This window comes from Phasianus colchicus, chromosome 6, assembly GCF_987193195.1.
Source record: "Phasianus colchicus chromosome 6, bPhaCol1.hap1.1, whole genome shotgun sequence".
Classification (NCBI taxonomy): Eukaryota; Metazoa; Chordata; class Aves; order Galliformes; family Phasianidae; genus Phasianus; species Phasianus colchicus.
In genome coordinates, this window is record NC_143441.1 from 4479448 (window position 1) to 4502500 (window position 23053).

General features: G+C 38.2%; 1 protein-coding gene across 6 annotated transcripts in view; it reads right to left on the reverse strand.

The window, feature by feature from the left end:
- Nucleotides 1–23053, reverse strand: part of POU6F2 (POU class 6 homeobox 2) — a 338317-nt gene that overhangs the window by 247972 nt on the left and 67292 nt on the right. For 4 of the 6 annotated variants that reach the window (XM_090142231.1, XM_031599404.2, XM_090142232.1 and 1 more), the window contains one exon: nt 1770–1941. In XM_090142231.1, coding sequence (XP_089998357.1) covers nt 1770–1935 — 166 coding nt within the window. In that variant the 5' untranslated portion in view covers nt 1936–1941. Of the gene's footprint in view, nt 1–1769; nt 1942–5330; nt 5399–5921; nt 6006–23053 lie in introns of those variants that run through there. The other 2 variants (XM_090142233.1, XM_090142229.1) reach the window with 2 other exon arrangements.

Here is a 23053-nt window from a genome sequence, read left to right on the forward strand (position 1 = left end):
TTGTAGCTTTTCCAACGCTGTTTTAGGTACACAAATTACATTTACAATTCAGCAGATCAGATATTGTTGCACATCATTCCTATAATCCCACATGACAACCCTAATGAAAGTACGTGCGTATATTTCATTACCACTGTTGAGCACCCAAATGACAATGGCTCAAAAAAACAGCCCGCCTTTTATCACAGGACTCGCCTGGTCTAAAAGCAGACATTTCAGCACTCTCAAATTAAAAGTCCATTTTTCTTTTTTATATACCTTGCTTTATTTAACAGACGCAACCCCGTACATTTGATCACATAAAATATATAAACCAGTATATATGCAAGTAACAGCCTCCTGTATTTTAGACATCAGAATTACTTCCTGGATGAAATGAACTAAAACAATTGTTACGTGGTGTGTGAATATACAAACTGATAACAGAAATTATGTTTTCCATGGAAACAAAGATTACTAAGGGGGTACTTAAACATGGATGTGATATTCAGTGATGGTCATTACTGCAACCGAGAAATTAAATTTTAGGTTTATTGTTATTATTTTCCCTTATTTGCAGCAAAGTTACTGAGTTAAACATTTTTGTGCTATTTCTTCTAGTAAGGGGTGAGGAATATTTTTAAAGAAAGTCACATGTATTCTTTTATTTATAAAATCTTGCAGCTCTAACTGTAGCTGGAATACTGAAATGTGAACACCACTACAGATTTTCTTACAGATTATGAAATCAAAACTTGAATCTTAGAAACTGGGCTCTCTCTTGTGCCTTAAAGCAGCATTCTCATTAAACAACACGTTTCTCCCTTCAACTTCTACTTATAGGATCATGGAAAAACTAAGGAAATGCTCTGCTTCTATTAAGGCTTAAGTCACAAATGGAAATAATTAAAAGGAACTCCTCCAAGAGAGCAGTCACACTAAACCCAAAATGTCACTGTGCACCGTGCAGTACTGCTCCAGCTCAGACATCTATCAACATCTATCACTCAAGCACGCGCCTCAACAACTCTGCTCCCTTTTCTGATTAGAGATCAGAGTTGCCTGAGTTGGCTTACAGGGTGTCATCCGTTTGAATGACAGATGTCTGCGTTGGAGTGCCACTCTTACTGCTTTTGTTTTGATGAGGAAAGGTTATGCTTTCATCTGGCATAATTTAGGCTAGTTAAAAATTAAACAGTTTTGCTTTTTTTTTTTTTTTTTTTTCTGGCAGGCGCTTTAGAAGAAGTATTTTATTTCTAATTGAAATTTTAAAGCCATCAGCTCCACGTGCAGTACGCTTGGCAGCCTTTGTTTACTCAGTATAGAGTGCCTGCCATGGGACTGTCTCAGCTCTCCTCACGCTGCTTTATCTTTACCATTTAAAATGGTAGCTCCTCAGTTTAGCCCAGCCACAGAAAGGGCTGATAGCATATCATGCACTCACATCAGCACTTAACGCCATAAATGTTAGCGAAATACTCCAAGAAAAAGGATTCCCCTTCTATTTTTACCATTAGAGACCTCGGAGCCAAATAAGAAGATAAAACGAGCGCAACTTGCATAAAATAAGTTCACTGTTGACAAAAGTTTTCAGGACGTGACAGTGTCACTCGCGGTAGCCAGGCGCAATGGGAGCAGAGGGCTGATTGCCTGCGTGCTCCTTGGTACTTATGAGAGTACTGAGCAAACAAACAAAAAAATAAATAAATAAAAAATAAAAAAGAACGGGGGGGAGATTGCTCTTCCGGACAACATGGTAGCAGTGAAATGAAATACCTAGACAGACTTACCGAAGAGCTTGCTGGGAGTGTCCTCGCTGTCATTTGATTCCACAGGCGCAAGCAGGGGCTCATTCAGCTCGTTGTCTGAAGTAGCTGCCTTGTCCTCACCTCTCAACTCTGCATTCATTTCACTCCGCAGTGACAGCAAGGGCTTACTGACTTGTCCAGCTATCATTGGATCCTAGGATGGGGGGAAAAAAGAGTGAGGGAAAAAAAAAAAGTGGCAGCTTTGGTGTGCGTATAGTCTCTCTTCCACTCCCTCTCCCTCACACACACACATACACTCTCTCTCTCTCTCTCTTATCTCTGGCTGCTCCTGCTGTTATTGCTGGCTGCAGTCAAGTGAAGAGCTATTACAGATCCAATGAGTTTTCCATTACTCCCCACCCTATTAAAGCTCAACTAGCATGTGAGAGATTCAGGATGCTTTGGAGAAAAACTTCTATGAAAGCAACATAACCAACACAGCTTTAATTGTGGGATGTGCTTTTTGTGTGTGTATGTTTTTACACCTCGCTCTGTCCTTAACGTAGTAAGAAACGAAATTCCTGTATGCTCCAACGGCACCGAAGAGGAGAAGCCCTGCCAGCACTCCCCGGTGATTTAAAGAGGCATCCTCCTCCGTGCAACATTAACAAATTCAAACACACACACACACACACACACACATCCCTCCGCCAGTGTTTCTATGAAAATACACAGCAACAAATAGCCATTGCAGCACGCACACTCAACAGAGACACAGATTTCTTCCAGCGGTTCTCGCCTCTGGGATGCTGTGCCTCAGAAGTCTGTAAGCACACACAAACACATATTTTTGTTTGTAAAATTAAAAACACATAAACATTACAATTATCTTTTTTTTTTTTTAAGATAAAATGAGGGAAGATACTTACACAAACAGTTTGCAATTAATGTCGTGCTTGGGACATTACAGCCCCATAAAACCTTACATCTACGTATTTAAATTGTTTCCTGACGAATTGGATCAGTTTTATCTTCTGCTCACTGAGGACATTTGGGGTCAGGCATTATTTCCGAGCACACTCTATTATCCCGTTTGCAAACTAACAGGTATAATACCATGACAGCAGAGAAACCAGAGTCAAAAAAAAAAAACTGAAAAAAAAGAAAGGAACAAGTGACCTTGTTGCGCTCCCTGGCAGCTATTTATTGCTAAGTTCATGCCTAAATGGTTCTTATGCAGAGAACAGGTGACCAGCGAGCAAGTAGGTTGGTTAGCATGTTCCCTCTGTCCCGTCATCACATTGGTCGATGTTTGCCTATGGGTTTTTTAATGTATTCATGTCTGAAAAGTGAATTTGATATGACACATGATAATCTATGAAAATGTTAATCAATACAAATAGTTTAAGCTGTCATCAAATGCACTTCTTTAGTCAATACTCATATCGCTGAAAACAATGTCACTGTCACCAGGGCTTAATTTGCACAGCACTTAAATATTGGACTCTGTGCATCAATGCACTCCTCTTCAAATACTGTAGGTAAACACATTTTCTCCCTATTTAAGGCTGAAGCACTCAGCACACATTTAGCTGAGCCGAATCCTCCCTTTTGAATACCTTGATAGGTCCACTGGAGGGCAAAATTAATACTTAATTGAATCTCACAGTCATCAAAATAATCAATACTTTTTTATTATTTATTCTTTACAGTCTGTTGACTGTTTCAAACCTCTGAGGGAATGGTGGAAAGGATTCATGGCTTTGAAACACTGTCATTTAACAAGGTAATTTTCAGTGGGGCATTAGGGGTTGTGAAACATATAATAAAACAAAAATGGTGGCTTATAATAGGAAGAAAGAAAAGAATTATATTTCTGCCATCTAACAAAACAGGATAAATAAAAAAGCAAGTGCAGGGAGAGGGAGAAAGGAGGGGGGAGAGGGAGAGAAAGACTGGCTTTTGAAGGGTTTTATCATATCAAGAGCAGAGCTGAGCTTTCATAATGCTGACATTTCTCATCCTGACAATCCTAAACAAGTGGAAAGGATGAGATCGCAGATATCATCTTTCATCACATTCCCCAGCTTAAGAACCAACATGACAGCTTCTCTCCCCTTTACACTGTTAATTACTAAATAAAATACTGCTCTCTGTCAGCATTAGATTATTGCAGATAGCAACCACAAACATTACTCCATTGTTTTGTTTGGCTTTTTTTTCTTCTTCTTTTTTTTTTTTTCCCCTAAACCAATGATACCTACCTTGAACTCTTCAGAAAATAAATTGGGCTTGTGTCTACATATTGTAAATATATGAAACATAATCAATTTAATCAATGCGGTCAATCCATGTTATTGTCAGGCTAAATTGCTGGTGATTTATTAACATTTCATTTACTGTATTTATTAGCCAGCAACAATCTGAACATTTCTTAGATGATTCTGGGGAGGGAAGAGGAGTTAACGGATTTCTTTTACAAATGCTATAAAAGCCTCTCTGACTGCTTTCCCTCATATTCACAGTAAATTATGGACAAAGTCATTTAATGAAGTGGGTTTTTGTGTGTGTGTGTGTATGTGTGTGTTGTTTTCATATGCTGTATAATGCATTTTTGCAGATTTTCTGGCTAAAGGTCACTGTGAACACAATATTGTTCAAAGTCAAGGCTGATGCCCTTGGTTCCAGTCATCCAAAATGAACAGCAAGTATGGTTCCATAGCAAATGTGAATCAGGAGAAAATCTCACCCCTTTCATTACAGTACTTTGGGGAGGGAACTACTCCCACTCCCAAACTTACGCTGCTAATCTGAGCACTAACAGCAATTTAATGGAGGATGCTGCATCAGTAGGACTCTAGATTAAATTCTTAGCTGCCGAATTTTGAAGTTGAATACATGAAAAATAGAAGGAAGAGAAACACAGGAAATGTGACAGCACCGGGAGAAATTTCACCCCTTCAATATTAGTGAATTCCCAGCAATAGGGCTGGGATTTTACCTGTTATGTACATCAACAATTTGACCTCATCTAGAATACTTTGCTTATTCCTCGTTAGAAACGAGCTAAGAAACCTAATAAAGATACAACAGAAAGATGTGCAGTAAGAATGATAAAAAAGATTGAAAGGACTGGGAACACCTATCTGACAAAAGTGGGTAGGAACAAGCATGATCAAAGTATACAAAAATAACAAACAGTGCTGAGAAAGCGTGGATCGGGAACTATTCACCCCATCTCATCTGATAAGAAGAAAGAGGCCTCTGTCCAAATGGACAAGGCAGGATCATCTACAGCCTTGGAACTCACTGCTGTGGGATATTCCTGAGACCTGCACCACAAGCTTGACAGTCTCCTAACAGTGAATTTAAAGTGGCTTTACAGACACAGAGCGAAGGACAGCAAAAACTGGTGTGTGAACTGCTGCCCCAACTCAGACTGCAGCAGTGCCTGCAGTTAACTGCCAGAGGAGCTTCATTTCAGATGGGGGATGACTGACAACTTCCTCCGTAAGCAGACAGATTGCATATTCTCTAAATTTCTAGTTACGTGAAGGCTAAATAAATCATTAAAATGATGGGTTCAGAGAAAGCGTTTCCTACCAAAACATGTTTGGGCATTTTTTAGTCCAGGTTCTCTCAGGGCCTTCAGAAGCAGCAGCTGTTGTCACACGTCTGTCAGAGCTGCAGGCCCAGCACTTTCCCCTCCTCCTTGAAGAGGATGAGCCCAGGCCAAGGATCACCTGTGCTTTTTTTACATATAAACCCATCAGAATTTGCTCTCATCTCTGCTGGGATGTCTGTGGATCAGACATTTTGGAAAGTGAAAAAGAGCAGGTTGTACGTCACAGTGCAACACAGTAACTTCCATTAATCAGCATCCACGCAAAAGTTTTAGCTTTTCATACACAAAATTAGGAGTTGAAGAATGCATAAAAACCAGCAAGACGAACTTTGTGAAAAGGGTTTATCTGCTTTAAGCTGAAGGCAAGGGTACGTAAAAGGGATATACTTTAGATAGCATTACAATGATAAGAACTCAGTGCTTGTTCTAGGAAAACTAAGGAATTACAATCCCCTTATTCAAAATACAGCTGTAAACACCACATATGTAGCAACAAATTTTACACGGATCTCTTGCTGGTCCTCATATAACTTGTCATCCATTTCTTGTCCATCTCACACTGCTATTACCAGGCATGCCTGTTTTCCATGAGCTTCTGCTGACAGCTCTGTGCAGCATGGGGCCCTCCCTGCTGCGTCTCTCCCCGAAGGGCAGTTTGCACCTGCTGGAATTCAGCTGCTGCACCTCTGCTCTGCTCTCCCTCTCCCAGACTTCACCAAGCTGGCGGGTTTCATTTGCCAGGAAAAATCAGAAGGATTTGCAAATGCAAATTGCAAGTCTGCTCACCCAGCCCGTTGTAAAAGTGCAAACCCTTTACTTTCCTCATCTTTGCAGCACCATACAAAGTGCACAGAACATTTAGCAGCGTGTTAAAAGCTTTGCCTCTGCACTTTAAGGGTAAAGGTGCAGTTTCTAAGCAAAACTATTTAGTAATCAGAGAGCTTTTACAGAAAACTATATGGTTTTGTGTGAAATATGCCCTAGGCAGAGATCTAAAAATGGGACTTCGAGCTACTTTTATCCTTAATGCAGGATTTGTGTGATGATGGGCTCTATAAAGACTCTATGCACTGCTTTAGCCATTGGGCTAAATTTTGTAGTCGCCACACCACAAACATTGCCAGTTTAAATTTAATTATGTTTTTTATTTTAATAAGAAAGTGAAAGAAAGATCCTTTGTTTTGCTTCTTTTTAGTTCACCCTTAGTTTGAAATTACTTCATTTCTCTGGCTTAAACATATTTTAATTGTCTGGCACCCACCCCAACCCCAGTTAAATGAAATAAATCTTCTCCTCCTCTAGGATTCTAGTCATGCACAGAATTCTGTTAGGAACATACAGATGCTGTCTGTTGGAACAATCACTCCAATTATGTTACCAGTAAATAGAAAAAAGTATATACACTACTCAGACATTCTAACGACTACACCAGAAATTTTCAAATTTTAGAGTGGTTTATTTTTAATTGAGACAGACTACCATCATAACCTTGGGAAAAGCTGTTTTAAGGCATAATTTAAAGCTTTTGAGTGAGGAATATGTTTATAATCTCTACTAGGAAATGTTTGGTTTTATTTGTGTCAAATGCTAGTGAAATTTAGGATTGTGTTCTGCCTTGGTCCTCTTAGGACCTAGTCCTTCTTCATCTGTCTTATTGCTTCTAGAGGCATTCAAATTTTTTCATCAACAAAGATTTCTAGTGGGCAACTTTCATTCTTTCATCTTTAAACATTGTTTTATGTACTACCACTGGTGTGCCAATATTTCCATCCCAATCTGTAGATAGTGAGCTTTATGCAACCTATTTTGAATCAGAATTCAGACCCCTGCCATTGCTACCTGCTGACTGTCATTTCTCCAGAAAAGTTAGAGAAAATGTTCTCCTTGTCTTCCCAGCCATCTGCACCACTACCCTTAAATGGATGTTTCTATAATGAAAATAAACAAGACTGTTGATATGTGATCATTGATCTCCCTTCACTGCTTTGATCGTGTACTTGTATTTACTACATCACATATTTACTTATATTACCTATATTACTCACATTCAACTTACTAAAATGCTCAGTATTGCCCGCCCTTCCTCTTACAGCAAGAAGCTAATACATCCCCAGCTCTTCTCACTCAATATAAATATTATCACACGAAACAGTCTCCACTTTTCTTCGTCTAGAACTGTGTTTATCTCCTCATGAAAGTCTCTGTAGTGGAAAAGATAGTTCTGTTCTGCTCCCTTTTCTCAATGCTAGTTTGACTTTAAAAATCGTATTTCTTCAGTGATATTCATCTTCACACCTAATAGCCAGATTGCAGTTAAAAAGGAGCATTCTCTACTTACAAATGATGTTGTAAAAGAAGTAACCACGGTGCAATTATACACATATTAACAAATCTGCACTTCATGTAACAACTTAATTTGGAAAGTTAGGGAGACTATGGCTACCCATGGTGCTTTCTTTCACTTAAATGTTCTTTTCAGGTTAGTCAGAGATGGTCGTCTTTTATTTTCTTTATTTCATTTCCTCTGAAAGTTGAAAAGGTTAGTGCTGCTTAATGTAACAGCTTCTGACAGAAACTGCGTTTCTACAAAACTCATGAAGGTTTTAATTGTAGCTTTAGGAATCTTTTCTTTTTAAAGTCATGTTGTTGTTGTTTTATTATTTATTTATTTTATTAAGAAAAACTACATGGCAATGCCCTTTGAATGGCTACGTCCTCAAATTTGAATACTACTTCAACATGGTTAATTTAAGTCAAACAAAAATTCCTCAGTAGACATAACTCTGTACTGAACCATTTATTTTCCTTAATGAAAAAAATTTCCCACGTTTCTTGCATCAATTAGGAGCAAGCTGAAAAATTCACAAGAAAGTCCTCACCTATGTGCTGGTAAGGTTGCTCTGCAGCACTCTAATAGGAGGCTTCAGCATGGAAATATAGATACAACAAACTCACAGAAATAAAAGAGTACATCACAATTTTACTTCATTGGGTTTACTGCTGTAAACATAGCCCTACTAGCTTCACACAGCAAGTCATGATGTATGCTTTAAACATGCAAAAAGGTAAAGGAATTTGGTTTTACCATGTACAACACGAGAAGTAACTATTTCACCTGCAACTGCAATCAGGAAAAAAAAATAAAATAAAACCATTGCTGGCACGAAACCAAAGCATAGAAGTTTTACTCTAAATGTTGCTTTAGAGTTAGTAAACTTCAGACTTCTGATCCAATTATTAAGCTGATATACTAATCATTTGCTCCTGCTGTGGCAAAACATTTCATCTGCAAAGTTTTCTACTATGTACAGAGTGAAGTGACGTAAGTGTCATTTATTAATTCTAGGTTAACAGGAGTCCTTTCAGGCCTTTGCCAGAATACAGTGATCTTCCTTTTAAATGACATGCTGCTTAGTGGAAAGGAGCTTGTTCATCAATGGATGCGTTGCAGAAGTACGTATGCATCCACAGGTCAAGAGACAGAGACAACACTATTCTGAGAGGCTACCGTGTTCACAACAAATGATAGCACACAGCCAAGAGAAATAAGTCTTGAAATGGCGAGATAAAGCAGTCTTCTAGCTCAAGGCTGTTTTAGCCGTACCAAAGCAGACAATTTTTAAGACATCAGAAGATCAGGCCCTGTAGATCATGACAGGACAAGGGTGGAACAATATGGAAGAAGGAACCCTCAAGAAACTTTCCCATCCTGTTACTTTTCTGCCATCTGATCTCCTAAAGGAGTAGATCATATAGGAGAGCAAGTAAATTCAGAATTAAAAGAAAGCTCCAATCAGTAAGCAAGTTTCATCATAGTGAGGAGCTGCCACCTCTATCAGCTCTGTTCCGGAGGGAGCTGTGCCAAAAATAAGGAGCCATCCATTGAATTGTAAATCTATAAGAATACCCAGGATTTTCTAAAATTCGTATATGGTGAGGCCAACTTTCCAAAGAACTTGAAAAAATTTCTATCACAAAACAAAGGAAACAAATGCATTAAAACTTTTCTGCAAATGCCATTCTACTTTAATATAAGAAACATATTGTAGCTGTCTAGAGGATCTTTCATATCAAAATGAAAACTTTTTATTTATCTTGAAAAATATTGCGTATTATGTTGTTCTAATTTCCACAGTGACCACATAAAGCACACATGATTCTACTTGCCAAATTATCTTCACACAAGTGTTTGTTCACTAGCCTGCCAGTTTGACAGCCTGTTGTTGCTCATATTAACACATTCTCAATTTTGAGAGGGCCTTCAACACAAAGCTTTTTTGAGTCTCATCCTCTCTCCACTCAATCTTTTGACTCATTTTGAAGATCCACACAACAACTATAGCATCCCTTCATCAAAATAATCCTTCTGCTCTCCACAGGTAAGAAAAAGGACATGCAAGGCCTCTGGAACTAAGAAATGCATTAAGATACTTCATGGGATGCTGGTAGTTTTGTGTTATTTCTAGTTTCTTTGTTTTGGTTTTGTTCTTTAAGTAAAAGATTGCTTCCTGGGATTGCCACCACAAAGCATTCAAGTGATATGAATTTGGCCTAACCAGAATTTTAAAACAATATTATATACAGTTTTTCTACGATTTATGAGGGCTGCTCTGGAAGTCATACCTCTGATTTTTTTTTTTTTTTTTTTTTTTATGTTGGACCACAACATCAGAGGTGGATGTTGATCATGTGGCAGAAGAGGCTGAGCCTTCCCACCAATATTCCGTTACATTTTGTTACCATGACAAAGACAGAAGAAAAGGGGCAGTCTGACATGGAAGTGCACATGAAGTAAAGTTATGGACCTAGATTTCTCCATGCAGAAAAAATGGCACCCACTGACATTCATCAACACTTGCTGAGTGCTTATGGAAACCAAACAGTGGATGTGAGCACAGTGAGGCGGTGGGTGGTGCGTTTCAGCAGTGATGATTGTGGATGACCTCTGCTGGTGCATATTTTTACAGGTACAGCATGCAGGCTCTTATTCATTGCTTGCAAAACTGTATAGCTATTGCTGGTGACTAAGTTAAAAACTAGTGTTTTGTAGATGAGAATTTGCTCTATCAAATGATGTTATTGAGCTCTTTGTATCTGTTGTAGTTTCCACGGAAATAAATAGGAGGCATTACTTTCTGAGCGACCTACGTAATTTGGTAGGTTTTGTCTGTGCACACCAGAAAGAGTTTTAGAGAAGAAAAATCCAGAATTCAGTTAAAATTATTTTCTTTTAGAAACTAGCACATCTATAGCCACACAGAAACTTAAAAGTAACTTTTGAACGTTGGTCACGTATGATAGAGAAACTTGAGTAGGCAGTTTAAAAGGGACTCAGCAACTGAAGGAGACTCTTGTTAGCTAAAGGAAAAATGTTTTACCTCACATTTCTGGATTTACACAGGATTTACAAGTTGCAAAACAAAGAAAATATTAAGTTGAATTTCAGGAAAAAAAAATCGCAGCATGGTTAAATGGTGACTCAACTCAGCAGTTAATTCAACCTCTTATATACGGAGTAGAAAAATGCAAATCAAGTTCCATCTGTAGATGTAGACGGAACAGACCTGGCCGTATCAAGCAAGTAACTTTGTCTTGAGGTGGGTCTTATCTCTCACCACGAATTCCATGAAAAACACACAAAGCAACACCCTCTAAAGAAAATTTGTTGACACAGCGACATATCACTTCTCGTGCGGTGAAGCAAACATTCCTAATATTATTTTATTTTATTTTTTTTCTGAAGATTTTCAAAGTGCTTCTAATTCCAGTTTCATCCAACTCTATATCTGAATGCAACTTCAAACACCACTTAGAATCTCTAACACAATGCACTGTCACAACCCAAAGCAGTTTAGGAATTGGGCATATATTTTTGTGTACCTTCCAAAATCTTTTGGAAATAAGGGTACAATAAACAACCATAATACACATCAGGCAGATCAGATTTTGACCGGAATATCACACCTAAAATTGCTGAGGTATCTCTTTTTTGAGTATCAAAATTGTTTTGTCAACCTGAGGCCAGTCAGGAGGCCTGCCTTGAATTACCCTTCCTGGACAACACTGAAGACTTCCAAAACCCAAATCCAAATCTAGGACAGCTCCACCATTGTTTTATATGTTATGTAATTAACAAGGTTGTCAGCTGTTAGATATGCTTTTGTCCTGCTTCATCCTTCTTGCCTTAACACAGCATACTTGAATTTTAGAGACAAAGATGGAAAATGACTTCTCTTGTCCTACATCCATCAGAAAGAATAGCCAGCAGGACAAGAGGAGTGATGGTCCTTCCACACACAGCCCTGGCAAGGTCACACCTCAAATATTGAGTTCAGTTTTGAGCCCCTCACTACAAGAAGGACATTGAATTGCTCAAGTATGTGCAAAGATAAATGTAGGTGGAAAAAGGCCTAGAAAACAGGATGAGGAGCAACTGAGGGAAATGGGGCTGTTTAGTCTGGAGAAGAGCAGGACAAGAGAAAAGAGCCTTCAGCACTCTCTATTGGTGACAGGAGGTTGCAGTGGGGAGGATGCCAGTCTCTTTTCTGAGGTGTCATATGACAAAATGAGAAGAAATGGCCTTAAATTGCATCAGGAAATAATTAGGTTAGACATTAAGGAGAATTTCTTCATGGAAAGCATGGTCAGTTAATGGAACAGGCTGCCCAGGGAGGTCTTTAAGAGACATGTGGACATGGTAGTAAGGAACATGGCTTAGTGGTGGGGCTGTGTAGGTCAGGCTGATGGCTGGACGTAATGGTCTTGAAGGTCTTTTTCAACCAAAATGATTCTATGATTTTTACTGGTACCACAAATTCTAGAGGCATACTGTCAGATTTGCCCTCTATCTCCTTTCATCTTCCCTATCACAATGCCCATCCAGTAAAGAAACTGAAAGCTTTGCCAGAATGGAGCCTTACAAATTCAAAGTCTCTTCTTTTTTCCAATACCAGAACATGCACTGCAGTAAAACATACAGCTGCCAGATCAAGAGGAAGAATGCCAAATCACTTTTCCTATAGCACACCTACAACAAGCTGCTTTGACAAGAAAATCTGCTGCTACAACAGCTAAACATACTTAATAATATCACAAATATCACAGATCAGTAATTTTAGGAGTTTTGTTTAGTTTTTCATAATTTGATGCCTTTTACACTTATAAACAAGTGCATTTTTTTAATCATTACAGAAGATGTTTCAGGATACTCTTCTTCTTGCCAGGCCTTCATCAACACCTAAGTATCACATAGTTCTTTTCAGAGAGCAGATCTTAATATATTTATCTCTAAAAAAATATATTCCAACTTCAGTATGCCCTTAATTATCACATAGCTTCACAGTTCTGAAAAAAATCTGCACAAGGACTTGGTTTTCTTAAAGTTGAAGCCCAAAGGGTGCCTCTCCTTTTGACGATGACTTTAACCTGCTGGAAGATGGAAGTGTACTTAAGACACCAGACGTTTCATTCATTATGCTGGCATAGCATAATGTCACACACCACACATAATGCTAGTATTACATGTTAGGCATACAGGAGGATCACTTCAATTCAGAGCAGTGTAACAGCATTCTTTCTGTTCAATGCTTCACTATAGGAAAACAGCATAACACCAATCATTTTAATCCAGTTGCTATAACCGGTGCTATCAGTAAACAATGACAAGCATTTCTCAGATCCTCTAGTATTTTGCTACGTGGACAATTCTATTCTTTATTATATATTGTTTAATTTTGTTCATTTTGTTGTGTTGGCTTTGTTTTGCTCTTTAAACAGTTGCCATGCAATTATTTGTCAATAGCTTCCTTTTACTTTGTAAGGAAACTCCTCTTCAACAGTATTTTAGGGAAGAAAACCTGTGGTTAAAGAAATAAAAATAAATGAATAAATAAATAAGAGAGCATGCAGCTACACCAATACTTCCTGTTCCCTGTTCTTGCTCTTTGCAAACTGGTGAACACTCTAGGATGCTCAGTTTCACCCTTAAAGAATAACTGTCGCTGCTCCTTAGAAAGCACAGTCACAAATACCATTGACTCCTTCTGCTTCAAGAGCAGAAAAATATTATCAGGTATATGTGTGCATATACATAGAGATGTGACAATTTTAAATACAGAAAACATAGACACACATACATTTATACACACACACACAGGACTGTATGTAAGCAGTGAAGCCATTTGGATTGATGCCACCTGCTTCAGCAGGCGCTAACAGACAATTTCCTGCTTGAAGAATCACTGGGATCTAGGCAAAGGCCCTGATCTTGGTACCACTGAAATCAATAACAAAACTTCCACCAGAAGTCCTAAAAGTAGCCTAGTTTCTTTAAAGATGTAGGTCAGTGTAAGCAATCTCATAACATTACTGGTTGTAAGTTACTTTTCAAGCCGCCACAAACCTACCGTATTACTTTTAAAAAGTAATAAATACACTTCTGAACATATTGTTTGAAAGAGACACTTATGAGAGACATAACATAATTGGCAGTAGGTTTGTGCTTTGTTGTTTTTATTTTTTTTTAATATAAAGGATGACAAAAAGAATGCACTAAACATTTACAAATAGGAACAAAATCAGAAAATGCTTGGAAATATGAGCATCCTTAAAATAAAAATATGAAGAGCCACTAATAGCTTCCAAGAGTTCAAAATATTACAAGAATGTAATGATAAAATGCAGGACAGAATAGAGATTTTATCTAGATCTCACATTGTCTTTTTTCCCCCACTATAAATTTTCTTCTTACATCATTCAAATGGAATGAAACGTTATATGTGGTGTATGTATGCTTGAAGAACTGCTTGGTTATACCTCTGCTTTTTTACTTCTACCAAAAAATAAATAATACCTAATTCCTATGGCTATGTATGTAATAGTTTTGATTTTTTTTTTTTCCTCTCTTTTGCTTTTGTGGAGATTTGGGGTTCTGTTTGTTTTTAACTAGGAAGGTATGCATATTCAGTTTTTAAACAGAAAGGCAGAGTTACTTGAGTTTCTTGCAGCAAGCTTGAGCATCAGGTTACAGCTGTGAAAGCACATTAGCATTCAAATCCCTTTCTTCCTCTCTGTTACCCATCTTCAAACGACAAACAGCCTTTCCTTGGGTGAAAGTTTCCCACCAGGTAGTGAAAGTAGGAAGCCAGCACCTCAGAGGCTCAGTTTTGCTACTAACCTTCTGTGCAACTTCTGACCAAATCACTCAATCTCTATTCTGTTGAACAGATTTGCAGAAGGGCAATGCAAAGCCATCCATTCTAACCATTAAGTGTTCCTGTGAAAATGTGTACATTAATCTAGCCTAAACCTATACTCACCTAACCCCAGTCATCACATAGCCTAATGAATGAAGTTTTTACATTGCCAGGCTGTTGATCTTGAAAGTAAAATCAAAGAGACTTAGGCAAGAACCAAGTCAATGGAGCTAATTTTGAGGTGGATAAAACAAATCACTTAAATCACACTTTTTTTTCCCCCCTTGTCTGCAGTTTGGACCAGATTCATATTCACAGCATTATATCATTCACATTTCTTTTTACCTGTGTTTACTTCAGGTATTTATTTTGTGCACTAACATAAATATTTCTCAGCCCTATGGCATCTAAATGCCTATTTGCAGCCTTTGATTTTTGTGTTTCCACGTGGAAAGTTAGACCTCAAAATTCACATGGGTATTAAAATGTTCTCTTTGGCCATGAAATCAAGTCAGTGGGCAATTACTTCAATATAGTACCTTATATGAACTTAACATCTTGTCTTCATGTTAAACACTGTATAACTGCAGCCACTGACAACACATACAATTTTGCCTGTTTGATATCCTATTACTGCAACAGCAGCCACAACAGTTTAGGAGAAAGTTCTTTCTTCCATAAGAACATGCTATAAGTAGGACAGTTAGTAGGGAGGATGATAATGCCACTTAAGTGACTATTACAAAGTATTTGCCAGTTTACAAGAGAACATGCAGTGTCTTTATACAGAACTATTAGTAAAGTGGGGCAGCAGGTCCAGCACAGCATCAAATTGCTCACACAAACAACTGATTCATCTGTTATTTTGTCTGCACAGAAGCATTAGACCCTTACCTTGGGATCAACACAACTGGTATGGAATCATTTGTGTGTGTGCATATCCTAGCACAACACATCTTTCTCATAGAGAATACAAAAAAAACACCAAAAAACAGGAATTGTAATTTCCACATACACAATGTTATCTGTCCAGGAAATGGTTTTAAGTTGAGAGAGGGAAGATTTAGGTTGGATGTCAGGAGGAAGTTCTTTACAGAGAGAGTGGTGAGGTGCTGGAACAGCTGCCCAGAAAGGTTGTGGATGCCCTGTTTCTGGAAGTATTCAATGCCAGGTTGGATGGGGCCCTGGGCAGCCTGGTCCAGTATTAAATGTGGAGGTTGGTAGACCTGCATGCAGCAGGGGAGTTGGAGATTCATGATCCTTGAGGTCTGTTCCAACCCTGGCCATTCTGTGATTCCATTTCTAACATATCTTCCCTCTTCTTCTTGTCTTTCCCTTTCACATCCTAATGGAGCTGAATTTCTGTTGAGCTCCAAACTACCTCATGTGGGAAGACTAGAAACTCACAAGCCTTTAAATCTGTCCACAGTACACTTCAAGAAAAAAAAAATTAAAAAGGTAGTTCTAGGTTTAAAGGACAACAAGGATTAAGTACAGAATATCACTTTCATTATATTCTAAAGCCAAGTGTTGTACAGAAAAGAAGTTAATAAAATAAGGAGAAAATCTAAATCCACAATGATTAAAAAGAAGTGTTGGACTGCTTTCCAGTTTTCTAGGATAATATATTAAATGTGAAGAAGCACTGAACTCAGTTCCATGTATCAGTTAAAGAAAAGCTAGCAAAGGGCTATGCTATAACCTACTTAATCAGCAACTCACAAGGGGCTGAGTTGCATTAACATGAACTGCATGCTTAAGTAGCAATTCTGTAGACTTTACCACATCAAAATAAGCCATACATGATAATTTAAAGCCTTTGTGAATGCAGAAATTTTACACAGCTATATACACAATCCCTTACCCATCCATCGCTCCCCAGCCTGACTCCAGCACAGCAAACAAGAGTAAGAAATAATAGGAGGGATCTGACAATAAATTATTAGCCAGATTATTCACATAAACAATTTAACAACAGAGACAGTTGATCACACTACTGGGCTTGTTTTCTGAGCACTTCCAGCTGCAGGTTTCCACCAGTTTTTATTCTCTTCTTACAGACATCAGAAAAGAACGAAGAAGTGAATGAATACACAATAATGATGATAAATTCTTTAATTCTGCCTCTTCCACACAATAACAAAAACAGTTAAGGGAATGCTTTCAAAAATACCTGGCTCACAGAATCACAGAACAGCCTAGGCTGGAAGTGACCTCAAAATACCATCAGGTCCAACTCTGATGAGAAAAGGGAGCCTAGATGAGATTATCCAGCATCCTGTCCAGTTACATCTTGAAAACCACATCCCTGAAGAATTTCTTCCAGCAATTGAGACCAGTGTACAAAACAAAGATAAAACAAAGATGCACTAAACTGAGAAGTGACAACATAAATGAACAACACTGACACTAGACTTTGAGCCCGTTTTCAGGGCTCTCATCACACAACTGCCCCCAAACACACCCACCCAGTGCAGTCACACCATCTGTACAATCTCTTTCTCCTGGATGACCTGGTGTCTGTATATATCTTCAAGGTTCTTCAAGGAAAAGATGACAATGTACTGAAAAAGCACTAGAAGAAGCCCATGCAGACTTGTTAAATTTATTATAACAGAGGAACTGAACTGCTTTGATGAAAACAAAGACATGTTTATGTTGCAGTTAAATCATGACTTTAAGATACGACAGTCATTTATCTATATCTGAAAGGTATAAACTGGTTCTTCAAGCATGTAACCCAGCACTAAAGTATAAATACTGGAATCAATGGGACCACTTATATGCTCAGATTTTCTGAGACTGGAGCCCAGCAGCGGAGGTAAATTGCTTAGAAGTTATCACAGAGCTAATTAGAGGGAAAAAGATGAAAAACTGACCGCAATACATGCAATGAGCATTAAGAATGGGGAAAAAATAAAACAATCTGAAAAGTGAAGGCTTAGATTGCAACTTCTTCCTGAAAAAGTAAGTAGGAAAAGTTTCAGTTTGAGATATTTATGTTCAAATGGGCAGAGGAATGCACAACACAGAAGTGCACAGTCTTGCACTGTTACTGTGCCTTCTATGGGAAACCAAAGGTCTGTCACACTGAACTGGCTGTTGGTAAAGGAAAGCTTTTTGCATTACTATTCACTTCAGCATTTTAAAACACAGCACTGCATTGACAGTGAATGTGAAAATGAGAGCACGCAGGTCTGTGTTGATTTCTAAAAATCTTTCTTAATTTGAAAGCAAACACTGGATACCCTTCCCTTTAAATGCTGCCTCTGTAGCCTCAGCCTAGGATCATCACAGTGGGTTCCCTCTGGCCTCATACACCATATTAACTTCATTAATAAATTATGATTTCAGTAGCACCTATTCTAATCCTATTGTCTTCACTAGGCTCCTGCAAATGTAATTTAGCACTTCATTTGAAGGCAATGAGATTGCAAAGGCAGTCTAGAAAGTAGAGGATAGTTTATAATGTTGCTGATGACCATTTTAGACTCCCAGTTGGTGTCACAGATACAACACCAGGAAAATCTGACTTTGCTTAGTATGCCAGCATACACATTTACACTGATGTGTTACTTTTAAGAAAGCTATGATGTGCATGAATGTTATCAAGAAAGCAATCTCACTTTATGGGAATGACGACTATATGATTTCACTGTGAAGTTCGATTTCTGGCTCCCTATACTGTTTCAAATCCCATTGATTTGGCTGGCAACATTTGTTTCCAAAAAAATATAAAATTAAAAAATAAAAAGCCAGATACACTCTGAAGGCCAAAGAGAAAAACTTATGCTAAACTCTAAACTTGGAGAAAATCAGTCAGACAATTCCTACTTGCAGCATACGTGGAGGAGAAATGTATATGCTCTAAAACTGTTCACTTACAATTAGTGTGCCTCTAGTTTCCTCATAGTTCAAGAAAGCTTATTATTAAGCTGAACATCTTTATACTCTGCAAACATTTTAAAAATTTAATTTAAAATAAAAAAAAATAAGTTGTAAGTCAGTATAGCAAGTTTGCATGAAAGAAGTTCCTACTTAGTCACCAATTTATAGAGAACATACAGTAATTCATGTCAGGCAGTGTAATAAGATCAGAGTAGATAAGCAGCCCCTCAGAATGCTGACCAGTTGTAATGAACTATTCAGATGGGGGAAGGGACAGTAAACCTTGAAAACATGGGAGCTCAAGAAGTTTCCTGCAGATACAGATTTGCAGTCCCTGCATGGAGATTCCAGCCTTCAGGTTTTGCACTTTGTGGCAAATTTTGAAAAATCGAGGCAAAGGCAAACCTCAGTTGATGGGAGTAAAAACCAGTAAGTTTCCCAGGCTCCTGCTTCCTGAGAAAAAGCTGGAGGAATTCCCACCCATTCCCAGTGACCGTACTGCCATCCAGAGGTAGGCTGCAGCTCAGAGGGAGCCAAGCCTTCCTGCGTTGGCATGGAGCAAAGCCCTCCCTCCAGTTCACATGGAAGAGTCCAGTTCTTAGGAAGCTGCACAGATGATGAGGCAGTTCAGTCCTGCAAGTTCTGGAGGTTTATCTAATGCTCATGCCATTGCAAAAATGGATCTTTTGCAGAATAGCCTCCAAGCAGGTTTTTCTAGTTCAATTTGTCAGAAGATTATTAACTCTGTAATCAGTCTCATTGTTCAGAAGGGCTGAATGCATGCACAGAATTCTTTGCGGGGGGAACTGCTGCTGCTGACTTACAATAGTAACAGTATTTTTGGGCAATAGCCTGAAGAAATTTGGAGAACTTACTGAGCCTAACCAAGACAAGTCATCAGTGGAGAACTCACTAAGATGTAGTACTGTACTGTAGTATATTCACACATCTCCTTTCCAGGATCCTGTATCATACGTCTCATCTTACAAAGGAAAAGCAAAAGGTGGAGGACAAACTTCATTTTTGATTCTATCAATGGGTAAAAACTCAGTTAAAATGTGAGAGATCATTTAGATCATAAAAAGTGGCAGGAATACAGCAGGATAAGGAAAGTGGGCTGCCTATCAGGTGATAATCATGATCCAAAAAAGTACCTACAAAATACTTTCAGTGGTTGCATCTGGTGCTAGTAAGTGAGGGGTGCCTGAGTTTGTTTATCTATATGAATACACAGAAAAATACACGAAGAACATTTTTACCTCCTGACCTAGTCTGAGATTAAACTGTAATTGCAAAAAACATGTAGGGCTCAAATATGCAGTAAGGTATCTTACGGCTTAATATTAGATAAAAAATGCAAAGTTATTTAAGTATTTCTCTAGCTTTTCAATAAAGAATTCTACATGCTTTAGATGCTTGGAATTCTTAAAACTGAAATACTGATTTTAAAAGGTAACAGAGAAAGATTTGTCTGATTAAACAAACAGCACAAGTTGTAGATGCATTCCTGCTCTCTTCAGTAGAATAATTTACATTCACCTTATTTAGTAGGATGAAGACTTGACATGAGATAACTATAAGACTACCAGTAGTTTATAAATTTAGCATAACAGATACATCAATTTGCTTGGATAAAAATAGCAAAGAGCATTGAACTAATTACTTGAATCTAAACAGACACTGTAAAGACCTTTCCTCAGAAAGGAATCTTTTGTCTCCATACTATCCTCTGCCAATGCCACTGAACACTCTAGAGAGATGGAGAAAGAACTCACTTTGGATGAGGACAATCAATCAAAATCTTCTCTGGAACTAGAACTGCTGTTATAACAATCAATAAATGCTACTTGTTGATCTACAGCAGGAGTCTACTCAAATAAAATGCTACATCTGTGTGGATAACCATGGTGTTTGTGTACGTGTTCATTTAAATATTAATTCTCAAACTTCAGAGGTTGTTTTTTTATTAATGCATGCACATGCTTATTCTAATACTGACCAAAGCTTCCCTTACTGCTCTATCATCCTGAAACTCTTCAAGAGGAAAGAGCAGAAGTCAAATATTAATGGAAAGGAGGATTTTCCTTGCAATAGCGTCAATAAATATGTCAGTTGTGGGAAAAATAGGACAAAAATAGAAAGCTTATCTCCAAAATAAAAGAATGTTGGTGTCAAATCTATTGGAGAAATTGCCATGAATGGTTCATCCCTGTGAAAATATGACCCTTGTAATGCTGCTAAGATCAGCGAGACTGAGAATGTTATGTTGAGTAAGAGCTAGTTAAAAATGTCTTTGGGAAGCTCTAATCTACATGTCCGTTTTTCCAGTATTTTAAAATAGGTAGGAGAGGGAAGTGTAAAAAATAATTAACCACCCTGAAAAAAATCTATGTTAAAAAGCAAAGTACATTGGTGTGAATATTAAGGTAAAGTCCCTATAAGTCACATTCAGTAATTCCGTCACGCAAATTCTTTTTTATTTGAATCCATCTGTTTCTTCAGTTTGGGATAATTTGTGTTTCTGTGTCCGAAAACACTCAAATTGCAACAAACTATAAATACCTTTTAAAACAGAGAATTAGAAAAAAACACCTTTTTGTTAGCCTTTTATGCAAGGTCTGCTGGGGGAAGCATGCAATAATCCAGCACCTAATTCTGCAGCATCCCTCACACAAAGCATACAGTTGTCCCTGCTTGGGATTCTGCAAGTAGAATAAAATCTCACCATAAATCTCAAAGAAGTTTTTCATGAGTGGAGACTTGGGATCTTGACCCTGCTGGTGTTGGTTGTAACAGTCAGCAGGTCTCTAGGGAGTTCAATGCGGGCTGCATATGCTTAACTCAAAGAAAGCATGCTAAAGGGCAGCAGTTGTTACATCAACCGCAAAACTTGACTCAACTCCTGGTTGACTCTTCAGTGAGAATCACACCAGACCTGCTGCCCCCAGAAGACAGACAACTCAATAGCCAGTTAAAAAGAAATAAAGCCAAAAACCTCCCCAAACTCCCCCAAAACACATTAGTTATGCAACAAATTGACTATGCTTTTGTTCCACTGAGTTTGCACCTACTGTGGTTTATCACCTGCCTGTTTGCACCTAGAAGAAATACTACCTCCCAAGTTTCGTGCAGAGAAGTGTTACAACTGATGAGGTATTTTGTTTTTTTTTGTAACCCCTCCTGATTTATTTTAGGTTTCACAGAAAGTCTGGTGGCTCACTGTTCTATTGCTTGAGTTTTATATAATCTACCTGCAATTGCTTACTCCTTCCATTACCTCCCAGAGACCTGCCTTACAATGGAACATGGCAACAGTAGGGCTTTATTGCCAAAGTCTTCATATTTAAGAGTGAACTAATCCATCCTTCTCTGCTTCATCAAAAAGGTTTAGCTGGAAAATGCCTAGCACATCCCAAGAATGCAACACCGAGGACTATTTAAGAGAGGATGTTAAGGTGGAGGCTGTTTTTAATGAGAATAATATAAACTGAAGTGTTTTTACTCAGGGCATAGATGAAAACACAAATCATCTCAGGTGAGCATAAATTCTGCTTGAATTGTAAATGACTCTGCTAACAGAAATTAGTTTGAGGCAGAAGCTTAAGTTCTCTTCTGTACACCTACTTTTCTTTGGGGCATTTTTCAGACTCTAGCAAACAAATTTAGACTTCAGTCATAGAAAAGGCATGACTCTGCTCTGAAAGCTCTGCCCACAAACCTCCAATTACTCTATTTTTAGGATGCTTAAGTGAAAAGGACTATCAGGGCCTTGGCTTGTTCCCTTATTTTGGGATTGCTCTGAATCTGTGGCAAAGGAATAATTTCATTTTATTTAGTGTTATCAAAAAGGCCATTTCTAGGAATAGACTGAAAAACAGAGGGGGCTGGGTTTGCTGCTTCCCATTTTCCTCCCCCATAGCCTCTGGTGAACATCTCCTTATGCAGTGATGTAGGATTAAAAAAAAATCCTTTAAATTCGTGAAGTGGCAGAAAACACAGGACGTACGCTATAGACGGAGTATTATTGGGGTGTGTCAGTTTTCTTTTCGCTTTTTTTCTTTTAAACAATCGACTGGATCATTTAAATGCCAGATTTAAGTGGCTCTTTCATTCACAAAGTACAGACCAACAGCTGACTCACTTTGAAATAGAAAACGGTGTCAGGACCCGCGTTAGGGCAGTGTACATTTGGAGCGACTCCATTGACTGCAAATCAGTTAAATTCCTATGTATCGGTGATTAGAAGTTGGCCTATAACATGCCTTAATTTCTTAACCATTTTACAACAGAGATAAATCTCCTTCGTATCAGTCAATTATTTGCTGTTGCCGGTGTCGGAGTTATGTCAGACTCACTGATCACATTCTTCCTGATTGCTTCCCTTATCCCAGAGAGATAACTGCACACAATAAAGGCAAAACAGCAGATATCTTTCAGCTGCCTGAAAACTTTAAAGAGAAAATTACCAAAGCAATTCTGTCCCAAGCATTCACTTGCTACTCAAAGGAACGTAGCTTCTTAACCAAAGGCATGTAAGAATTTGTTTTAATGCACAGAAATGCGAGTCGTTTCAAAGAAATTAAGTAATTGCCTATAACGAGTACAGAAGGCTACAAAAT